Source organism: Triturus cristatus, chromosome 11 (genome assembly GCF_964204655.1).
Source record: "Triturus cristatus chromosome 11, aTriCri1.1, whole genome shotgun sequence".
In the NCBI taxonomy this organism is placed as follows: domain Eukaryota; kingdom Metazoa; phylum Chordata; class Amphibia; order Caudata; family Salamandridae; genus Triturus; species Triturus cristatus.
This window is the reverse complement of record NC_140594.1, coordinates 1,044,446,330-1,044,466,295: the sequence shown is the minus strand read 5'-3', so window position 1 is coordinate 1,044,466,295 and position 19,966 is coordinate 1,044,446,330. Positions and strand designations below refer to the sequence as shown.

Genomic DNA, 19,966 nt, shown 5'->3' with positions numbered 1-19,966 from the left:
GATTACTGTAGTGTGGATTTCTGTTTTGGTCTTGTTTGGTTTAGATAAAGATTACCTATATTTGTAAACTGGTGTGTTTCCATTTGTAGTGTTATTACTGTATGTGTGCACAAATGCTTTACATACTGTCTGAGATAAGCCTCTTTGCTCGTACCAAGCTATCAAAGGGGTGAGCAGGGGTTATTTTAGAAGTGTATCCCCCTTACCCTGATAAGGAAGAATGGTCCCTACTTGGACAAAGGTGAAAACCATTGCCAACTACAGAGCCCCATTCCTAACAGTTACTTTTGCTCATAAGATATTAATATCGTGTATAAAAACGTAGAAATTCCTTGTAATTAATACAGTCAAGGTGAAACAAAAAGTAGAAAAGCTGAAATATTCTGGATACAGTTAGGTGAGCTGCCCACAAATTAATACTTGCAAATGACATAATCGAGATTACATCACTGGTGATATGGCCTATCATCATTGACTCAGAATGAGCTGACAGTGCCCACTGGTAAACTGCGGAGTTATGTCCTTCCATTTTCTTCATTTTAATGATTCATGAGCAGTAGAAGAAAAGGGCCTATTAAGAACTTTATTCCGACCCTGATAAACTTTGGGATTTATAAAAATGTAGAATGGGTAAGAGACACCTTCAAGCTGAGTGCCTGAAGAGAGTATGGTACCTGGAACCAATTGGTTGTAATAGAATAGACTGAACCAATCTTACTGCGATTGGCAGACATGAATTCAGGCTATGCTTAGAACATGGCCCCATTTTTATTCAGTGGCAATCTCAGGGATATCTTCCAAGAGAATAAGTTCAGTTTCAAGTGGGTCAGTACCCTTTTTTAATCTTTTAGAAGTTGCTGATCCCATAACATTTGCAAATGTGCTCATTTAGTAGGCAGAGGAAGCTGTGCTGGTGAATATTTCTCATAAGAGAATAAGTTACATATAATGTCGTATTATATTCACATAAGAAAGCCAAGACTTTCCTTCTTCTAATGTACTAATGCTATGATACAAAAACGAAATCTCGAAGGCAAAGCAACTTTTTCAGTGAAAATTACAACACTCAAAACGAGAATTTGGTAAGGCACCACAGAACAAGTAACTTTCCAGCAGTACCTCTGTGTACCATGAGGTGGCGCCTTGAGACTCCGCACTGACCCGGTTTCGCTCCAGAAGTAACTTGCATGGCCTTTTTAGTCACCAATCCCATGTGCTGACATCAGTTGCTTTCGAGACTAACCGCTTCTCCAGATGCAGAATCCCAAGAGCAAATTGGTACATAAAGTGCAGATCTTATTAACAGACACAACTGAATCACAGAACAGGGAAGATGGGAGGGTCGATGAGTAATCTGTGGCTTTTTTCTACCAGAAAGAGCGTTACCAAAGGTAAGTAACTTATTCTTCTCATAAAGACTTTAGGTTGCAGCTTCCTCACGTTTTGAATAGATAGCAAAGAACTACCTATTTGGAGGTGAGCCTGTGAATAGACTAAAATCAGAAAGTCCTGCAGGACTGAGCAGGCAAAATGTACCTCCCAGCAAACATGACCGCCAGGCAATAATGCTTTGTGGAGAGATGACTACATAGCTGCCTGGCAAATGTCTAGGACAGGGACTCCGTGTGGCAACGTAGTATAAGCAGATTTTGACTAGATAGAATGAGGATGCAGTTGTTCTGGAGGCTGCTTTTCGGCCAATGAGTAGATCTTAATGCAGAGCATCATCTACAGCAGGGGTACTCATAGTACCGCCCGCGGGCCGCCAGCGGCCCGGCAAGCCTTTCTTGGCGGCTCGCGGACCTTGTAGACATCGTACGGTGTTTGTTTAACAGTGTCAGCAAACACAGACTCTGCTCTGTGGGGCCCGGGGATTCAAGCGATAGTCAGAGTGGATCTGCTGGGGCGCTAGGAGGTGAAATGCAACAAAGCCTCGTTATCATGCAAATGGTCTCTTAAAGACCTGTGAAGTACTCGGGTGGGGCTGTGTGTGTGCCCTGGAAGGGAAGCTGCCTCAGCTGCCAGGGGCATAACGCAGCCCCCGTGGTGCGGGGGGGCCCCCACGCTCCAGGGGCCCCCTCACTCTCAGCGAGGGAGACGGCTGCGCCTGGAAGCAATCCTCTTCAGCCTCCCCAAGTCCCCATAAATTAAGCTGTGCGCGCACACCACGGTGACGGCATCTAAGCCTACGAGTCTTCCCTCTCAATCTGTCTCGCTCCTCAGTTAGTGAAAACCGAGACTTCAAGAAACGGGTATTACCCTCTCTCTCCTCCTTTCGTTTATTTGCTCCCCTGTGAAATGGATCCAAAAAAGAATAACATTTTTGCTGGAAACGTTGTCTTTCTCTGACACAAGTGCAGCCTCCGGGTGGAGAGAAATAAAACATTCCAAATGTGAAAAAAAAATAACCAATTAAAGCAAGACCGAGTGGTTGCAAGATGTCCAGATTGATTTATTTACACCTAAACACATTAGTGCCACTTTACAGTGTTTGCCAGTGAAGTGATACTTTTGTTTACTCCTCTCTCGTTGAACAACATAGTTCCCTGTGTGGGAAGGTGCACCTTGCCTGGAGGTACTGAAATACCGGCTTGATGGGTGAATTGGAAAACAAAATGTGTACAGCGACTGTGTGTTTACGAATGTGGTCTTTTTATACCATACTGCCTATGTTTTGAAAGAATATAAGCAATGGGCACTGAAACGGGCCCCTTCCGGGCCCTGTAGTCATGGCCATACCTTTTCATGCAAAAGTACTCACTAATTTCAGAATAATGAGTGTAAAAGGAAAAAGGTAACCATGACTGAGAGGGAGGGAGACTGAGAGGGAGGGAGTGAGGGGAAGAGGGGGAGAGGGGGAGAGGGGGAGAGGGGGAGAGGGGGAGAGGGGAAGAGGGGGAGAGGGGGAGAGGGGGAGAGGGGGAGAGGGGAAGAGGGGAAGGGAGATGGAGAGGGAGGAAGACGGAGAGGGAGGAAGACGGAGAGGGAGAGACACAGGGGGGGGGGGAGAGACACAGAGGGGGGGGAGAGACACAGAGGGGGGGGGGAGAGACACAGAGGGGGGGGGAGACACAGAGGGGGGGGAGAGACACAGAGAGGGGGGGAGAGACACAGAGGGGGGGGGGAGAGACACAGAGGGGGGGGGAGAGACACAGAGGGGGGGGGAGAGACACAGAGAGGGGGGAGAGACACAGGGGGGGAGACACAGGGGGGGAGACACAGGGGGGGGAGACACAGGGGGGGGAGACACAGGGGGGGGAGACACAGGGGGGGGAGACACAGGGGGGGGAGACACAGGGGGGGGGAGACACAGGGGGGGAGACACAGGGGGGGGAGACACAGGGGGGAGACACAGGGGGGAGACAGAGGGGGGGGGAGACACAGGGGGGGGAGACACAGAGGGGGGAGACACAGAGGGGGGGGGAGACAGAGGGGGGGGAGACAGAGGGGGGGGGGAGACAGAGGGGGGGGGAGACAGAGGGGGGGGGAGACAGAGGGGGGGAGACAGAGGGGGGGGGAGACAGAGGGGGGGGGAGACAGAGGGGGGGGGAGACAGAGGGGGGGGGAGACAGAGGGGGGGGGAGACAGAGGGGGGGGGAGACAGAGGGGGGGGGAGACAGAGGGGGGGAGACAGAGGGGGGGAGACAGAGGGGGGGGGGACAGAGGGGGGGGAGACAGAGGGGGGGGGAGACAGAGGGGGGGGGAGACAGAGGGGGGGGAGACAGAGGGGGGGAGACAGAGGGGGGGAGACAGAGGGGGGGAGACAGAGGGGGGGAGACAGAGGGGGGGGAGACAGAGGGGGGGAGACAGAGGGGGGGAGACAGAGGGGGGGAGACAGAGGGGGGGAGACAGAGGGGGGGAGACAGAGAGACGGAAGACAGAGGGAGACGGAGAGGGAGGGAGAGAGGGAGGGAGAGAGAGAGGGAGAGAGAGAGGGAGAGGGAGAGAGAGAGGGAGAGAGAGAGGGGGAGAGAGAGGGAGAGAGAGAGGGGGAGGGGGGGAGACAGAGGGGGAGGGAGACAGAGGGGGAGGGAGACAGAGGGGGAGGGAGACAGAGGGGGAGGGAGACAGAGGGGGAGGGAGACAGAGGGGGAGGGAGACAGAGGGGGAGGGAGACAGAGGGGGAGGGAGACAGAGGGGGAGGGAGACAGAGGGGGAGGGAGACAGAGGGGGAGGGAGACAGAGAGGGGGAGACGGAGAGGGAGAGAGACAGATAGAAGGAGGGGAGGGACGGAGATGGAGGAGGGAGGGAGAGGGAGGGAGATGGAGGAGGGAGGGAGAGGGAGAGGGAGAGGGAGGGAGAGGTAGGGAGAGGGAGACGGACGGAGAGGGAGGGAGACGGACAGAGAGGGAGGGAGGGAGAGAGAGAGAGATATGTGTATGCCGGGTCCGGTGGCTCAGTGGACGAAGGCGTCCGCTGCAGGGACCTGTGTTCCACCTAATGGTCACAGTTTTTTTTGTTGCTCTAGCCCCGCCCCCTCCCCCAATGACCTCGCCCCCAAGGTGCGGCCCTCGGCCACAAACCACACTGTAAATTTGGCCCCCAAGAGAAAGTTTGTGAGTACCCCTGATCTAGCAGGAGATGGTTATCTTCTAACCAGCCTTGGCTTTTTTTGTTCCACATAACCCCACAAAGAGCTGATTTTCTACCAAGTGGTCTTTGGTACGCTTTTTGTAGAATCTTAGCACTCTCTTGGGGTCCAAGCAATGAAGTCTCTCCTCCTTCTTGGAGGGGTGAGGAGAAGCACAGAATGCCAGCAAGGTGATGGTTTGACAGACGTGGAACGGCCTAATAACCTTTTGAGGAAGCAGATAGATGCCAGAGTCCGCAGAACCAGTTTGTAAGGGATGAAGGAAATGCATGGTAGATTGACAGCCTGAAGCTTACTCACATGCCGTGCCAAGGTGATGGCGATGAGGAGTACAGTTTTGATAATAAGAAGCCGTAAAGGACAGCTGTGAAGCAGCTCGAATAAAGTGCACATCAGATGAGTCAGGACTAGATTAAGGTCCTATTGGGGCATGACAAAATTGAAAAGAGTAAACATGTTGATGCTCTTTCTAAAATTGCATCACAACCAGTGACTCAAACAAGAGCTGATCTGGCAGCCGTAAAAAGGCCAAAAGATAACCCTACTATGCCCAAAGAAACTCTAAGGTGGACAAGAGATGGAACAAAAACACAATGTCAGATAACGTAACCTGGAGGGGGTCACTCCGACGTGTGCCGCACCAAGCAATAAATTTGTCCCAATTACCGGTGCACACAGTCTTTCTTGAGGGATGCACGGCAGCCAAGATGACATCAACCACCTCTAGAGAAAGGTGTTCAGCTGTCGCCGTTCAAACTCCAAGCATGAAGGTAAAGATTGTGCAGGGCCAGGTGGAGAATCCTGTCTTGTGTCTACAACAGTAGGTCCTTCTGGAGGGGCATTCTGATCGGAGGACATATGCTCAAGCCCAGGAGTTCTGGATACCATACTGTTCCTGTCCTGCCCAATCCGGAACCACTAGTAAAACTTAGGCCCAGTCTGCCCTGATCTTCTGGAGAACTCTGGGCAGGAGTGGTATCAGTGGAAAGGCATACAGGAGTCCAGAGCTCCACTCAAGGCAGAACACATCTCTAAGCGAGAGAGGCCTTGGAAACTCCAACGTGCAAAAGTGCTGACATTGCGCTTTCTCAGCGGCGGTGTAAAGTTCGAGCAAATATTCTCCCCATTCACGGAAGACACCTTGCACCACTTCCAGGTGTAGCTGCAAATTGTGATTTGCTAAGGCATCGAAGACTGAGCTTGTCTGTCCTAATATTTAATGATCCTGCCAGATGGTTCACCACCAGGAAACTTTCTAGGTGGTGCAGTCAGTTCCAGAGGTGGAAGGCCTCCTGGCACAGAGTTCGAGACCCACCCTTTCGTTTTTTGCAGTACCAGATTCTGGAGGTGGTGTCCACAAGCACCTGTACCAGCCTCCCTTTTATGGGCAGCAGGAAGACTTTAAAAGCCAAGCAGATGACCCTCTGCTGCAGAAGGCTGCGGTGGAGCAAGGGCTCAGACAGAGACCAGAGGCCGCTGACCTCCATCTCTCCCAGGTGGCCACCCCAACTCAGAAACAGTACATCGGTCACCACTGTCAGCACTGGGTGGGATAAGGAAAAGGGGCCTGCCACGGACAATCGCAGTCCAGTAAACACCACTGCAGATCTTTGGCAGCTTCATCCGGGATCTGAATGTAATCTCAGAGGTCCCCTTATATCGTGCACACTAGGACCTCCGATCCCATTGCAGAGCATGGATATGCTACTTGGCGTCCTCGACCAGTAGTATATGGGAGGCCATCAGTCCCAAAATCCTCAGAGTCTACCTCAATAAAATCCAGGACGGAGGGTGAAAGATGGAGATCATAGCCTGAGTGTCCTAGCCTCTCTTTTCCAGGGGAAAGGCTCAAAACCGAACCATATCTAGAATGGCTCAGAAGAAAGGGATCATCTGAAAAGGAGTCAGATGTGACTTTAGCATGCTGATGATGAGCCCCAACGATGTCGGGAGGTTTGCCATAGTCAGGAAGAGGTTGATGGCCACCTGGGGCGAGCACGCCTTCGACATTAGGATAGGGGGACACCGGCACATCTGAAGGTGTGCCGACATCACCGCCATGAATTTCGTGAATGCCGAGGGGCGCTGGTGAGACTAAAGGGGAGTACAGTGAACTGAAAATGTTCCTCTCCCACCACAGGCCATAGATAACGCCGATGGGCCGAAAGGACAAGAACATCGAAATTAGTATCCTGTAGGTCCAGCGCTACCATCCAGTCTCCAGGGTCAAAGCCAGACAAGTCATGGGCCAGGCTGACCATTTCAAATATTTCCTTCTGTAGTAAGGCATTGAGAGGGTGAAGCTCTAGCACAGGATGAAGTTGTTCATCCTTTCTGGGCACCAGAAAGTAGCAGGGATAATCACCATGCTATACTTCCGACACCAGCAGATGGCCCCTTTGGCCAAAAGGGCTTGCACTTCCTCCCGCAACAAAGATGGTCCTTTGTCAGTCGAATGGGGGCTAGTGAAAGGTGCGGCAGCGAAGAGAGAAAGGGTAAGGCATAACCCTTGCAAACAATATGTAGGACTCACCTTTCGAACTTGATTGCTTGCCACCAATGTATGAATTGGTGAATTCTGCCCTCCCATTGATCAGCTGTATACCTGCAAGAGCACGCTAAAGAGGTATTGCAGGTGGGACTGCAGCGGGGTAGTAGGCTGGGCGGCGCACTAAACTTTGCTGCGGTGTCGGGCACCACGGCATCTACCACAAACCTGCTTGCTTCCCTGTGGGGGCCAGACAAGTTGGCAGTAAGGGATACCTAGGCCAAAGCCCCTAAAGGAATGGTGGAACTATTATGATTGGATAGGCAGGGCAGAAAAGCCCACCAAGCGAGCAGTAGTTCTGCTCTCCTAAAAGCGCTCAAGAGGGGAATCAGCTTTTTCCATGAACAGGCAAGGCCGATCAAAGGGCACATCCACAAGAAAGGACTGGACAACTCCGGAGAACCCAGTCAACTGCAGCCACGCATGGCAGCGAATGGCAATGCTGGCATCTAGGGCCTGCCGATGGAATCGTGACCTTAGCAGCATCATGGACATCTTGAACTGCCTGAGAAAGTACAGGGCAAAGGTATTTGAGTACACCAGGGAGGACTTTGGCCACTAAATCCCAAGGGGTGCATGAGTAGCATGCAAACAAACACCTGGTGTTAACAGATCGGAAGGCCAAGCTGGTATAAATAAAACAAGAAAATGTTTACTGAATGTTTTCACTCGCTGAGATTTCTTATCTGAGGAATGATGGGAAATGTGGTGGGATTAGAGTGTCTGGTGGCAGCCTGTACCACTACGCTTTCTAGCTAAGGATGCTGCAAAAGAAAAGCTGGGCTGCAAGGAGCAGGGCGATGGCGCCTGGCAATTCGTCTATTGACTAGGGGGCCTGAGCAAGGTTTGGCCCAAGCCCCTAAGGTATCAGTCAGTGCCTCATAAAAGGAAAAAATGGGCTCAGATGTGTGCTCCGGTTGGAGGACTTCTATCAAAACATTATATTAACCTCCATAGCGGGGAGCTGGGAGTAAAGCACTTTGCCTGCACCATGGCATAGGAAGCGGATTCCTCTGTGGCTGGTGCGGGTGTTTAAGACCTGCCTCTCAGGAAGTATCGAGGCCACTCGCCTCCTGTAAGTCTTCTCATCAGATGGCATCTTAGTAAGGCTAAGCAACTCATCACACGGGTCACAGTTATTATCTAACTCAGTCCCAAAAAGGGAATGCAAAGAGTGTTGTCGATCCTGTAGTAGATTCGGGCTCGATATCTGTCAAGGTCGGACCAGCATCAACTCTGTGGCAGAGAGGACAATGGGGGCTGCTTCTTCAGGCAGCGAAGTCAGCATCGGTGACGATGTGCCTAGGGCCAGCGTGGGTTGTGGCCTTGGCAGCGTAGTCGGAAGCAAGATAAGTTCAGTGGTATCCCAGGAGAACGTCTCTTGGCTCCTCGGGGCCTGAGGGCATGCCAGAGGAAGTTGGCAGGGATTCAAAGAGCCGGCGCATAGCTGCGTGGAACTCTTCAATCCTATGTGGTGTGGCTGAAGGGCCCAGAAACTGGTTGAGCCATGACCAGCTGCAGGACTGGCTCAAAAGTTGGCTGACTTTGGGAGCAACATCGAGAGGGATGGTGCTGCCCACACTAGCTCAGGCAAATGCGAGGAGCATGAAGAGGCAGAATCCTGCTTCGACTTCTTATATTTCTTATGCTTACTTGAGAACTTGCAGAGTGATGAAAGCGGACCTCTGAAGCGACTGTTGTCTCCGGCAATGAAACAGAGTGGACATTGGAGGTGGAGCAGGATTTGTAACAGTTCCACTGAGGAACTCTCCTATGCTTGATAACAGAGTTTTGCTTTGTGTTCCCTGGTGGCCTTCGGATTAGTCAAAAGTGCAGTTGCTGCAGGCCTTGGTGTCGTGGCTCAACCCCATGCACACCTCATGAGGATCTATGACAGACATTTGTTTGACAGTCCCTACAGAGTTTGAAACGTGTTGTTTTAGTGGGTGACACCCCTTGCATACTAAGAAATTTGTAAAAATATTGCGGTAAGTGTCTCAGAGAGGAGCTACAGATCCACGTCTGGTGGTGCAGAAAGAAAGCATGCAGGAGTGGGGTCTATATAGGTTCCCACGTCATTTCTAGAGTGGAAGGCATCGGTGTAGAGCAGCAAGAGGATAATTTCACGCACGGAATACTGCTGAAAGTTTTCGTGTCCAGTCTGAAGTCTGGGGATTATTCATAATATGAGGAATCTGCGGCTGGAAATATCTATCAGAATGAACCCACTTCGCAAGGGCTCCACAGTTGAAAGCAACCATTCAGAAACTACATTAACACCTGAAGTCATACACCAACTTCCCACTGCACTTTCCAAGCTTGATGATCTTTAGAACTAAGCTGTAAGAATAACAAAAGTTAGGAATATATTCAGCAGAGCATCCTAATGGAGGGCTCAAATGGACAGGCAATTTCTGCATGGGATATTGTTGCAGTATTACAGTAGATAAAGCACACACATATTCATACTCAAATTTACAGGCCACTTACATGATGTTTTCCACGGATTTAGGTTTAATGAAAACCGCAATTGGGTAGAGCTGAGCAATCTGTAACCTCTTGATCGCATTCCCAGAGACATCGAGAATACAGTGCTTTCCCTAAAAACAAACAAATACGGTTGGGTCAAATATGTCAATCACAATCTGTTATCATTATGCAAAAATAAAGAGAGAACCTTACAAAATTTCACAATTGTATTCGCAGAACAAGTGATATCGACTTAAACAAGTTACTGAGTGATGAGGGAGGGGATGAAAGGCCAAGAGTTAAAACGCTCCGCAATAACGAAAATGGCAAAAACATCCTTTCTTGGCCCCACACTTTTTTATATCTATGGCACCTCCCACCCGGCCGATCTTAACAGCAGCTACGGTTTTGCAGTAATCCCCTACACAGATGAGACACAAATTGTGGTTTTAATATAATCTGAAGCTGAAGGGGTGGTAAATATTTTCGCAACTGCATCGCTCACATTCTGAGCTTGATGCAAAGAAATTGTCTGAAATTAAACTCAGAAACATCTGAGGTACTTCTCTTTGGGAATGACTCCACCTTCTGGAACTCTCCATGGTGGCCATCCCAACTTGGTTCTCCTCCCTCCCCAGTCCAAAAGGCAAAAAATCTGGGAGTTGGATTTGACACCAAACTAGGTTTTTCAGACCAAATAAATCAAACCTCCTTGTTTCTTCCTGCTTAGGAATCTAAAGAAGATTTTTCCTTTCATACCTTTAGAATTACAAAAAACAGTCACTGTGGCACAAAAAACAGTCAGTATGGCACTTATTACAAGCATCAATTACTCTAATGCCTGTATGTGGGTTCTCAGAAGTGTTGGGCGAAAAACCTCAATCTCTTCAAAATGCAGCTGCCAGGCTTCTTTTGAAACTTCCAAAATGTGCCTCTATTTCTCAATCCTTGCATAACCTCCACTGGCTACTAGTTAGGGGAAGGATTAATTTCAAATCCATATGTTTGGTGCATAAAGCTCTTCACTTGACTGTCAAAAATCTTTTTCTGGCATTCACTTAGTTGTATGTAATGATCAGGTTCTGCTAGACTAGTGGCTGCCCCCAGAATAAATAAAGCAAGATGGGAAGGCAGGATTTTTTTCTTTTGTGCTAGCATACTTTGGAATACCCTGCCATTAAACTTAAGATCTCAACCAAATTTTGCGGCAGTTAAGAAAAACGTAAAAAAACCTGGCTTTTCTAGCAAATAGATATACAATATCACCTCTGATTTATGCTCAGGTGTTTTTTCTTTTTGGAACGTTAGTGCCAAGACATCTATGGGTAATCGCATCCTATACAAGTTTATTTACATGCATTTGATAGAGACAACTAGCCCCAGATTCCTTAGCTTTGAATTTCCCCGGGCTTCAGACTGGAACCGGAAGATTTTCGGGAGCAGTTCCCCTGCGTGCCGACTGGTGGAGTCGTCGGCTCCGTGAGGCATCATCAGCGCCAAAAGGATCATCTGTGTCACTTATAAAGGCGCCACCTCGGCACGCTGACGTCAGTTCTTTTCTTTCCAAACAAACCATGATCTGAGAAAAGAGCAACCACTGTGTGACTCAGCGGAAGTTACGGTATTGCTCAAGAGGAAGGTCTCTGGAAAGTTGCAGGAGTTTCGATGTCCTCTTCATTCTACTCAAAATCAAGCAGACACTCAGGTAAGAGGCCCAAAAAACACAAGAAGTCGAAGCGCACTTTGATTTCTCCTCACATATAGGCAGACGCGACAAAGGAACATCGGCGTGTAAGGCCTGGTTTCCCAGGAACCTGCACCTGGGCCAACTCTGCGCGCCTTCCCAGTTTTTCGGGAGCTGGAGCAACCCCAGTTCAAATTAAAGAATTGTATGAGGCTGTGGATCTCATTTTTGAGTGCCTGACCCCTCCGGTGCGCCTTTGGGCCCAGTGGGGTCAGAGGGGGCCCGATCTGGTTCCACACTGTCGGCTCCAATGGGCCCCCATGAATCCGGTCATGGATCCAGACCGGCACCGGTCATGCTATTACAACCTCAACTCTCCCTGCGCCTGCCCCATTGCAATACCCGACATCACGGAGCCAGAGCCGTGTCGACCAAAACAGATTCTGGAGGTCGACAGGACGCCCGTGTCCTAGGTCGGAGCCCGAGCTCTATTCTGAAGGGCTAGGCCTCTGAGAGGAATGGGATTGGTCACTGGACCCTTTAGAATACTAGTATGAGCAGGATATGGACTGGTGTGAGGAACTGGGTGATGCCAGCGGACTGGGCACTTCTCCAGAAACCAGCATGCTTTCTCCTTCTACCATGGCTATGGAGGAGGGAGCTATATACGCAATGGTGGTGTGGAGGGTGGCTGACGTCTTTGACCTTCAATTGCCCTAGGTGGCATACAAGACTAACATCTTGACGGAGGTGCTGCAACCAGGAGTCTCCTCCTCTGAACCTCTACTCCTGTTCAACAAAGCCCTCACCGACCTTCTAGGGACCTGGTCCAAACCCAGCACAGGGCCTCCTGTAAATAGGACATTTCCCTGCACCACCACCGGCTACCAGGGACCCTAAATTTCCCTACCCAACCCCCTACCCTGGAGAGCTTGGTGGTCAAAAAGCCTCCACTTCCCATGGCACGTTCCCAACTGCTCCCCCGGACACAGAATCCAAGAGGCTGGACAGCTTTGGAAAGAAAATGTTTTATTTTGCCAGCTCTGTAATGCAGTCAGTGAACACCACATGCTTATTGGGCCGCTATTCCCACACTCTGTGGCAAACTTTTGCGCAAGTGAAGCCACAGATCCTGGAGGAGGCCCGGGGCATTCTCCTCTGAAGCAGTTACAGACGGGAGAGATGTAACGAAGTCCACTATACAATGTGGCTTGGACACGACTGACTCGTTGGGCAGAGCCGTTTCGTCGACGGTGGTCCTCAGACACCACACCTGGGTGAGAGCATCTGGGTTTTTCGGAGGATGTCCAGGCTTCCCTCATGGACATGCCCTTTGATGGCACCAGTCTCTTCGGAGACAAGGCATGCTCAGTGCTGGAGCACTTTTAGGTCTCTGAGGCTATGGCTGAATCCTTGGGACACCCGGCTAGCCCACATCCCCAGTCTGCCGTTCGCTCCTATCATAGTCAAAGAAGAGGCTTTCAACCGAGTCAACCCTACCCCGCCACCGAGCCGCGCAAGTTTCCCTGCCTCTGCGTGGACGAGGGCAGGGGTTCTATCAGCCTTGTTGGTTGGGTAGCCAGCGGTCTGGTCCAGCCACCAACCCTGGTAGCTGCAGCATCCAAACTATCCTAATCTTGCCCTTTTGGATCATGGGCGTCCAGTTTGTGCCAGGATTTGCTATCACCTCCACCACTGGCAGTCTAGAACATTGAAGAAGTGGGTTCTGCAGATCATCCGAAGGGGCTACTCCTTCCCCTTTAAGACTATGCCTCCCTCCATGCCTCCATCTTACGAACAGCTGACAGAGTACTATTTGTCCCTGCTCAATGAGGAAGTCATGGCGCCGTTGGCTATGGAGCCATAGATAGGGTTCCGGCACCAGAAGTGGGCTGTGGTTACTACTACTGCTACTTTTTGGTTACAAGCCCTCAACTACTTCCTCAAAAGTGGATGGTAGCGTTGGACTTGCAGGACGCCTATTTTCACCTCCCTGTCCTGCCTGCCCATCGGCGTAACCTGCATTTTATGGTAGACCATGAGCATTTTCAGTTCACCATGCTCCCTTTTGGCCTTACCCGCGTTGTTCACCAAGGTAATGGTGGTGGTCGCAGCTCATCTGTGCAGATCAGGGGTGCCAGTCGTTCCCTATCTTGACAACTGGCTGCTGAAGGCAGACTTGGCTCTTGTCTCCCACTTCCAGACTAAAGCGGACCTCCTGCATTCACTGGGGTTCACTATCCACATGCCTTAGTCACACCGGACTCCTTCTTGGATGCTTCCTTTTATCGGAGCTGTTTTGGACACAGCGCAGTTTCTGGCTTATCCTCTAGAGTGTCGAGCCCAGGATATTCAGACTATGATACTGATGTTTCAGCCTCTATCCTGAATTTAAGTGAGATTGATTCTGAGGCTGCTGGGCCTCACGGCCTCCTGCATCCTGCTAGTGACTCATGCTAGATAGCAAATGCAGGATCTGCAGTGGAACCTGAAATTCCAGTGGGCGCAGCATTAGGGAATATCTCTGACATGGTCGAGATCTCATAGAGAACTGCAAATGACCTGCAGTGGTGGCTAACGAACTGAGATTGGGTCAGAGGCAGACCCCTCTCCCTTCCCCAACCAGATCTGACAGTAGTGACAAATGAGTCACTGCTTGGATGGGGTGGCAATCTGGGAGAGGTGGAGATCAGAGGACTCTTGTCTCCAGCAGAATCCGGACTCAACATAAACATGGTGGAGCTCTGTGCGATCCGGCTGCCATTGAAAACCTTTCTACCCACCATTAAGGGAAGGCTGGTACAGGTGTTCTCGCACAACACAACTGCTATGCTAAAAAGATTTCCTTGACTGTGTAGTTGATATGGAAAATCGCTTTATTAACAGAGGCTATGACAAAGAAACCATCTTAAAGGCAAAACAAAGATCTTTGAGGTTGTGTAGGTAGGATACGCTGAAACCTAAACCACAGCATGACAACAGCAAGACAGGTTGTCAGATTAGTAACCAATTACAACCCTTGGTCCCATAAGATTTACAACATCCTTAATAAACATTGGCACTTATTGTCGTCAGACCCTACTATTTGCACTTACATTTGTAACAAACCTAGTATTGCATACAAGAAAGGTGCTACAATTCGAAGTTTAATCAGCCCTAGTTATCCTAAAATCAAAAATCCTGATAATATATGGCTACATAAAGTTAATGTAGGTTCTTTCAGATGTGGTCACTGCAGCATGTGCACATTTGCTGAACATGGAATTAAGGATTTTGATTATAATGGATCAATTAGGTATAAGATTTTCCAACATATTGATTGCTCTACAAAGTTTGTTGTGTATGTTATTCGTTGCAAATGCTTAAAAATATACGTAGGCAGTACGATTAGATGTCTCAAAGAAAGAACGGCTGAACATTTTAGAGCCCTAAAAAACTTGGACTTAAGATATCCTCTCGTAAACCATGCTATCAGTTGCCCCAGTCAGAAAGATAAGCTTTCTTTTTCATTTCATGGCATAGAAAATATCCTTTATGATAATCGCGGTGGTAATAGGGAACTTAGGGTCCGACAATGTGAGGCAAAATGGATATTGAAATTACATGCGGTTGAACGGGGTCTTAATATTGATTCCGAGCTTCAATATTTTTTGGGTTATTGACTGCTTTATATATGCTGTAATTACTTGAATTCCTTTGGTCATACCTTATAACAAGCTATCTATGTTTACTGAAAATAAATATAGAATGTATGACCTTTTAATGTATTCAATTAGTAATTATTTGTTATAGTTGTCAAAGTTTCTTTTCTTTTCTTCAATGCGATTAACTCTGCTTGTCATTAGCACTTTGTTGGAGTCTTTAGTACAGTATTTTGTCTTTGTATCTGTTGATTCCTTAATAATGTGCGTTTCTATCATTAGATATGCGACATTCATTGATGTTATTGTATTTTGTAAGTTACGAGTGGTGTTGCCTAACTTGCCCTCTATATTTGACTCAATTTTCTGTCCATCACTGGTCTTCCCCTTTTCTTTTTCTTCGTGTGTCTTTCTCCTTTTCTTCATCTATGCTTCTTCGTCTTGCTTCAATTTTAATTGTAGTTTACTACTCACATTCTGATGTGAACTGTTTCTTTAAGGGTTACTATCACGTTCACCTACACGCATCATAGCCAGTTAGATTTAATAGAGAGTTTGATCATGCAGCTTCCGCTAATGAATATTATAACATTAATGGCCTACATTTGGGCCGTTTTATTTAATGATTTAGTATTTAAAAAAATCCTTTTGTTTGGGTGGACTTGGATATAATGTCTATGAACTATTGAAAATATTGATAACGCTTTAAGGATTGCACTTTCAAATATGGCGTCTTTAGTGGATCTCGATATTGGGTTAGTCCGCTGTCTATGTTGACTATACGCGGTTCATACAAATAGAACCAATAACATGGCGCCCACGTTACACGCCACATTAGCGGTCCGGGAGATTACGGTAGAGGACTCATGCCCTGATACGGGAGGTGAGAGCTTACTATTTCTCTACCCTACCTTCCTCTTTGGTACTTTCAAGTAAATTGAGAGGGTAGATTGACTTTTAAATATGATAAGATTTTGCCGTAAGGGCCATTATGTTACTTAATGCGGTGGTTCTTTGGTCAACTTTCTTTTTGAGGACTGTTATGCTATATGGAGTAATTAGGAATATATATTTTAATTCTAACTATGAAACCCAGTCAGTTTATTGGTAACTGGTCTGTTGTGATAGTAATAGATTTCGAGAGAGGGTGTGCTTAATATTGATACCGTGCTTTTCCTTCTATTAGGTATTATATTACGAGGATGTTGGGGGTACATAACCCAGAATTGATTGCTCTTGATGAACTTCACCTTTGAATTTTGGGATAACGTACTTACTTTTGGTAAGTGTTCTTTCGTCTTATCCTGGAATGGCAGGGTTTGCGAAATGCTCTAACCCGGCAATCATAAGTTTTTGTATATCTTTCCCTCTCAGAATTTTATATACAAGGACCGTAATTACCGGTTTTAAGAAATTGAAGAATAAATGATACAATCCACTATGATATTTGTCTAAGGTTGGTAGTTTTTTTTAGATATAGCGCTGAATTGGGTGGATCTTTGGTTTTTTGGCTTTAAATACTTTACTGTGTTGCTTGTAATTTTATTTTTTTACTTTTCTTTATTAATCCTAACTTTAATACTTGGTGGTGGTTGATTTACTGGCACTAAAGTGTAGGCTACGTCTATGCTTTCTAGTTCTTTGGTGATTGGTAATCCTTATCACAACTCTAGTTTCTTTGACCATTATCTCGGTTTCCTTTTTAAAACTTTTGAGTCCGGTGGATGTTTTTACATATATTTTAAGGTTTGAGGCTAATGGTAATGAGTTTTATAATTATCCATTACAGCCCCGAAGAAGTCTTATTGGAATATTGTATCCATAGACGAAACACGTGTTGGCTGTGTTTTTTTTTAAACCGTTTATTACAGAATCCAAAAGATATACAAACATGGGCCTACAACCTTCAGGCCGGCCGCTAGCAAACAGTAAGTGCATACAATCAGTAAACACACGCTGCGGCGTGAGAGAGGTCACAGGAGTTGAAAGAAGCGTTGGCAGCCACACCGTCCGGACCCCCACATGACGGTTTCATTTTTATATAAGAAACGAAAAACAAATCCACAAGGCAGCCAATAGTCAAAGCAGCAGCATGAGCTCCCCTGGAGGACCCTACCGATCCACAGGAATAGCGGGGGGGGGGGGGGGGGGGGGTAGGTCGGGACGGAGACAAAGTGAACTCAATGCCCAGAACCAGGGAGACAAGCAGACTAAGGAGACGGGGCCAGTGACAGATCAGGCGTCAGCGGCGGGGTACAAATTACGCCACGGTAGGTGTTCCAGGGGCCCCACACTTTCACCCACTTCCCAGGCTTACCTCTCGCAACATACACTACCTTTTCCCGAAACATACACCAATCCATGTTGTCCTTCCACGCCGAGACCGTTGGCAACCTCTGGGAACCCCACAATTGTGCAATATCACGCTTGGCCACCATATATCCCAGAGTCACCCACCACGTCTGCGGCACTGAATAGTCGGTCGGCTCCCACACATTTAGCAGACATCTCCTCGCCTCGGGAAGCAGCGTCACATGCGTGACCGCCTGCAACACCGCATGCACACCACGCCAGAATCGCGCCACCTCCGGGCATTCCCACAAAATATGGAGGAAGGTCCCTGAAGAACCACACCCACGCTTACACAACCCGTCCACGGCATAGCCCATACGCATCAGACCCGGCCCCGTAACATAGACCCTATGGAGTATCTTGAGCTGGACGAAGCGAAGGCGAGCCGGTATGGCCACCTCTTTCGGGGATGCCACCGCAGACACCCAGTCCTCGTCATCCAGCTCCAATCCATCAGCCCCCCACGCCTCACAAAGGCTAGTCAGCAGTCCCGAGCGATCATTGATGAGCTTTGGCTGTGTTTTTTGACTCAAGAATGGAACTTGTGATTTAACAAAGTCCTCCGTGAACATCTACAAAAATTGAGAAATAAAGATCATGAATGGATATTGGACACTTCTACTCTCTTTTGAACTTCTATTTGTAACACTGTTGTGAAACTGATTTTGCTTCACTATTCCTCAGGGAATGTACTTTTGTCTCAACTGCTATGTGGTACTGTAAAAAATAGGGCGGGTGGGGTTGATTTTCATTTTTTATTTTTATATTGCTCTTGAATGCCCAGAGGCGTCTTGGTGCTGCTGCCATATCATTCAAGAACAGGGGAGGGTCGTGGCTAATACTTCCTATTGATTTAATAGCCATGTCTTTATAGATTTCCGAAAAGCCAAGATATTTGAACATTTTCTTATGGTAATTGGAAGACCATTCGATAACTTGGCGGCTCTTAGAAAGAAGCTCTTACCACCCCAAGTTACACGCTTTGGTCTTGGAAGTGTTAGAGGCACTGCATCCAAGGATCCAAGCTTCCTATTTGGGGTATACCAGACAAATTTCAAGCGAAAATAGTTCGGTCCCATATTGTACAGTGCTTCAAAAGTAATTCAGAGTGTTTTAAAATCCAAAGGTTTGGCTATTGGGAGCCAACGTAGTTTGATCAAGGCCTGGGACGCTGACTTATGTTTGGGAATTCCCGTTAGGAATCCAGCCAAAGCCTTTTGCAGCATTTGGAGTTTTTGCAGGGACTTTTTCCGAATGCCAATAAAAAGGGCGTTTCCACACTCTATTTTATCAAGAACTAAAGTGGAAACTACTGTTTTCTGAAGATCATAGGGGGTGTAGGGACAAACCTTTCTTATTATTTTCAGCTTATAGAACATGGAGGATGTAAGTGCATTCACTTGATGTTCAAAATTAAGTTTGTCATCAAAGACGATTCCTAAATTCCTTCCTTTCTGTACTGGTGTTGGTCCCATATTCTGAGGCCACCAAATTGGCGACCAGAAGGATTTATCTTTCCCAAACAGAACATATGTTTTCCCTGCATTAGGCAATTTGCTCTCATCCATTGTTCTATTTGGGTCATACAGGAGTCCAACTTCCTTATGATCTTTAAAAACTGACACCACAATTTGGGTGTCGTTGGCATAGGACACCACGGAGAAACCAATTGTCTTTATAAGTTTAGCCAGAGGGGGAACAAAGGTTGAAAAGAGTGGGGCTCAATGAAGAGCCTTGAGGTACCCCACAAGGAAAGTGAAATTGCTTAAAAGTAAATTCACTCATTGCCACACAATTTGGTCTGTTAGTCAAAAAAGCTTTTAGTAGCTTCAGTGCTGCTCCTCTTATTCCGAATTCTCCATGTCGGTCGATTAAGATGGTATGGTTGACAGTATCAAAGGCCGCAGAGAGATCAAGCTGTGTTAGTATGGTCTGGCCTCCGGTGTCCATGACACATCTTAATTCTTCTGATGCGGTGAGCAGAGCCGTTTCTGTGCTGTGTGCCTTCCTAAATCCATATTGGGAATGTTCCAGTACATTATTGTAGTCGATGCATGATACGAGTTCAATATTTAGATACTTTTAAAGCAATTTAGCGGGAAAGAGAAGTCTGAATATGGACCCTTTGTCAAGAGACGCTGCATCTCTGGACATGGTTTGAACAGTAGGGCATTTCCCTGGCGGTTCAACAACTGGCAGGTTCCTTGAATGCCAGTGCAAACCAACTCAGCAGTCAATGACTAGCGGATCTTGTCTTCAACCCCAGGTGGCACAAGGTATCTCAACTGTGGGGAGAGCATTGGTTAGATCTGTTTGCCTCAGTTGAGAACGTGCATTGTCAGCAGCTTCACAAGCTCGAGTTTCCAAGGTAGCTCTCGCTCGGAGACGCTTTTCATCTCAAGTAGAGCTCAGGCCTCCTGTACGCCTTTTGCCCCATACCACTCCTGCCCAGAGATCTCAAGAAGATCAGGAAAAACTTGGCCCCAGTCATCCTTGTGGCTCCAAACTGGGCACAGAGAGTCTGGTATCCAGAGCTTCTAAACCTAAGCATCGATCCAACTGCCCCTTTAGGAGGATCTCCCGGCACAGCAGCAGGGGAGGGTCCCTCCCACGGAACCTGTCAACTCTTCGCCCTCTTGCGTGGAAATTGAGCTGCGGTAGTTGATAGCTTACGACCTTC

At 47.9% G+C, this 19,966-nt stretch overlaps 1 protein-coding gene across 16 annotated transcripts in view; it reads right to left on the bottom strand.

Annotated features, from left to right (window-relative positions):
* The window catches only part of DLG1 (discs large MAGUK scaffold protein 1), a 1,320,486-nt gene that overhangs the window by 72,427 nt on the left and 1,228,093 nt on the right, over positions 1-19,966 (bottom strand). For all 16 annotated transcript variants that reach the window (XM_085635286.1, XM_085635289.1, XM_085635299.1 and 13 more), the window contains one exon: positions 9,631-9,740. In XM_085635286.1, coding sequence (XP_085491412.1) covers positions 9,631-9,740 — 110 coding nt within the window. The remainder of the gene's footprint in view (positions 1-9,630; positions 9,741-19,966) is intronic.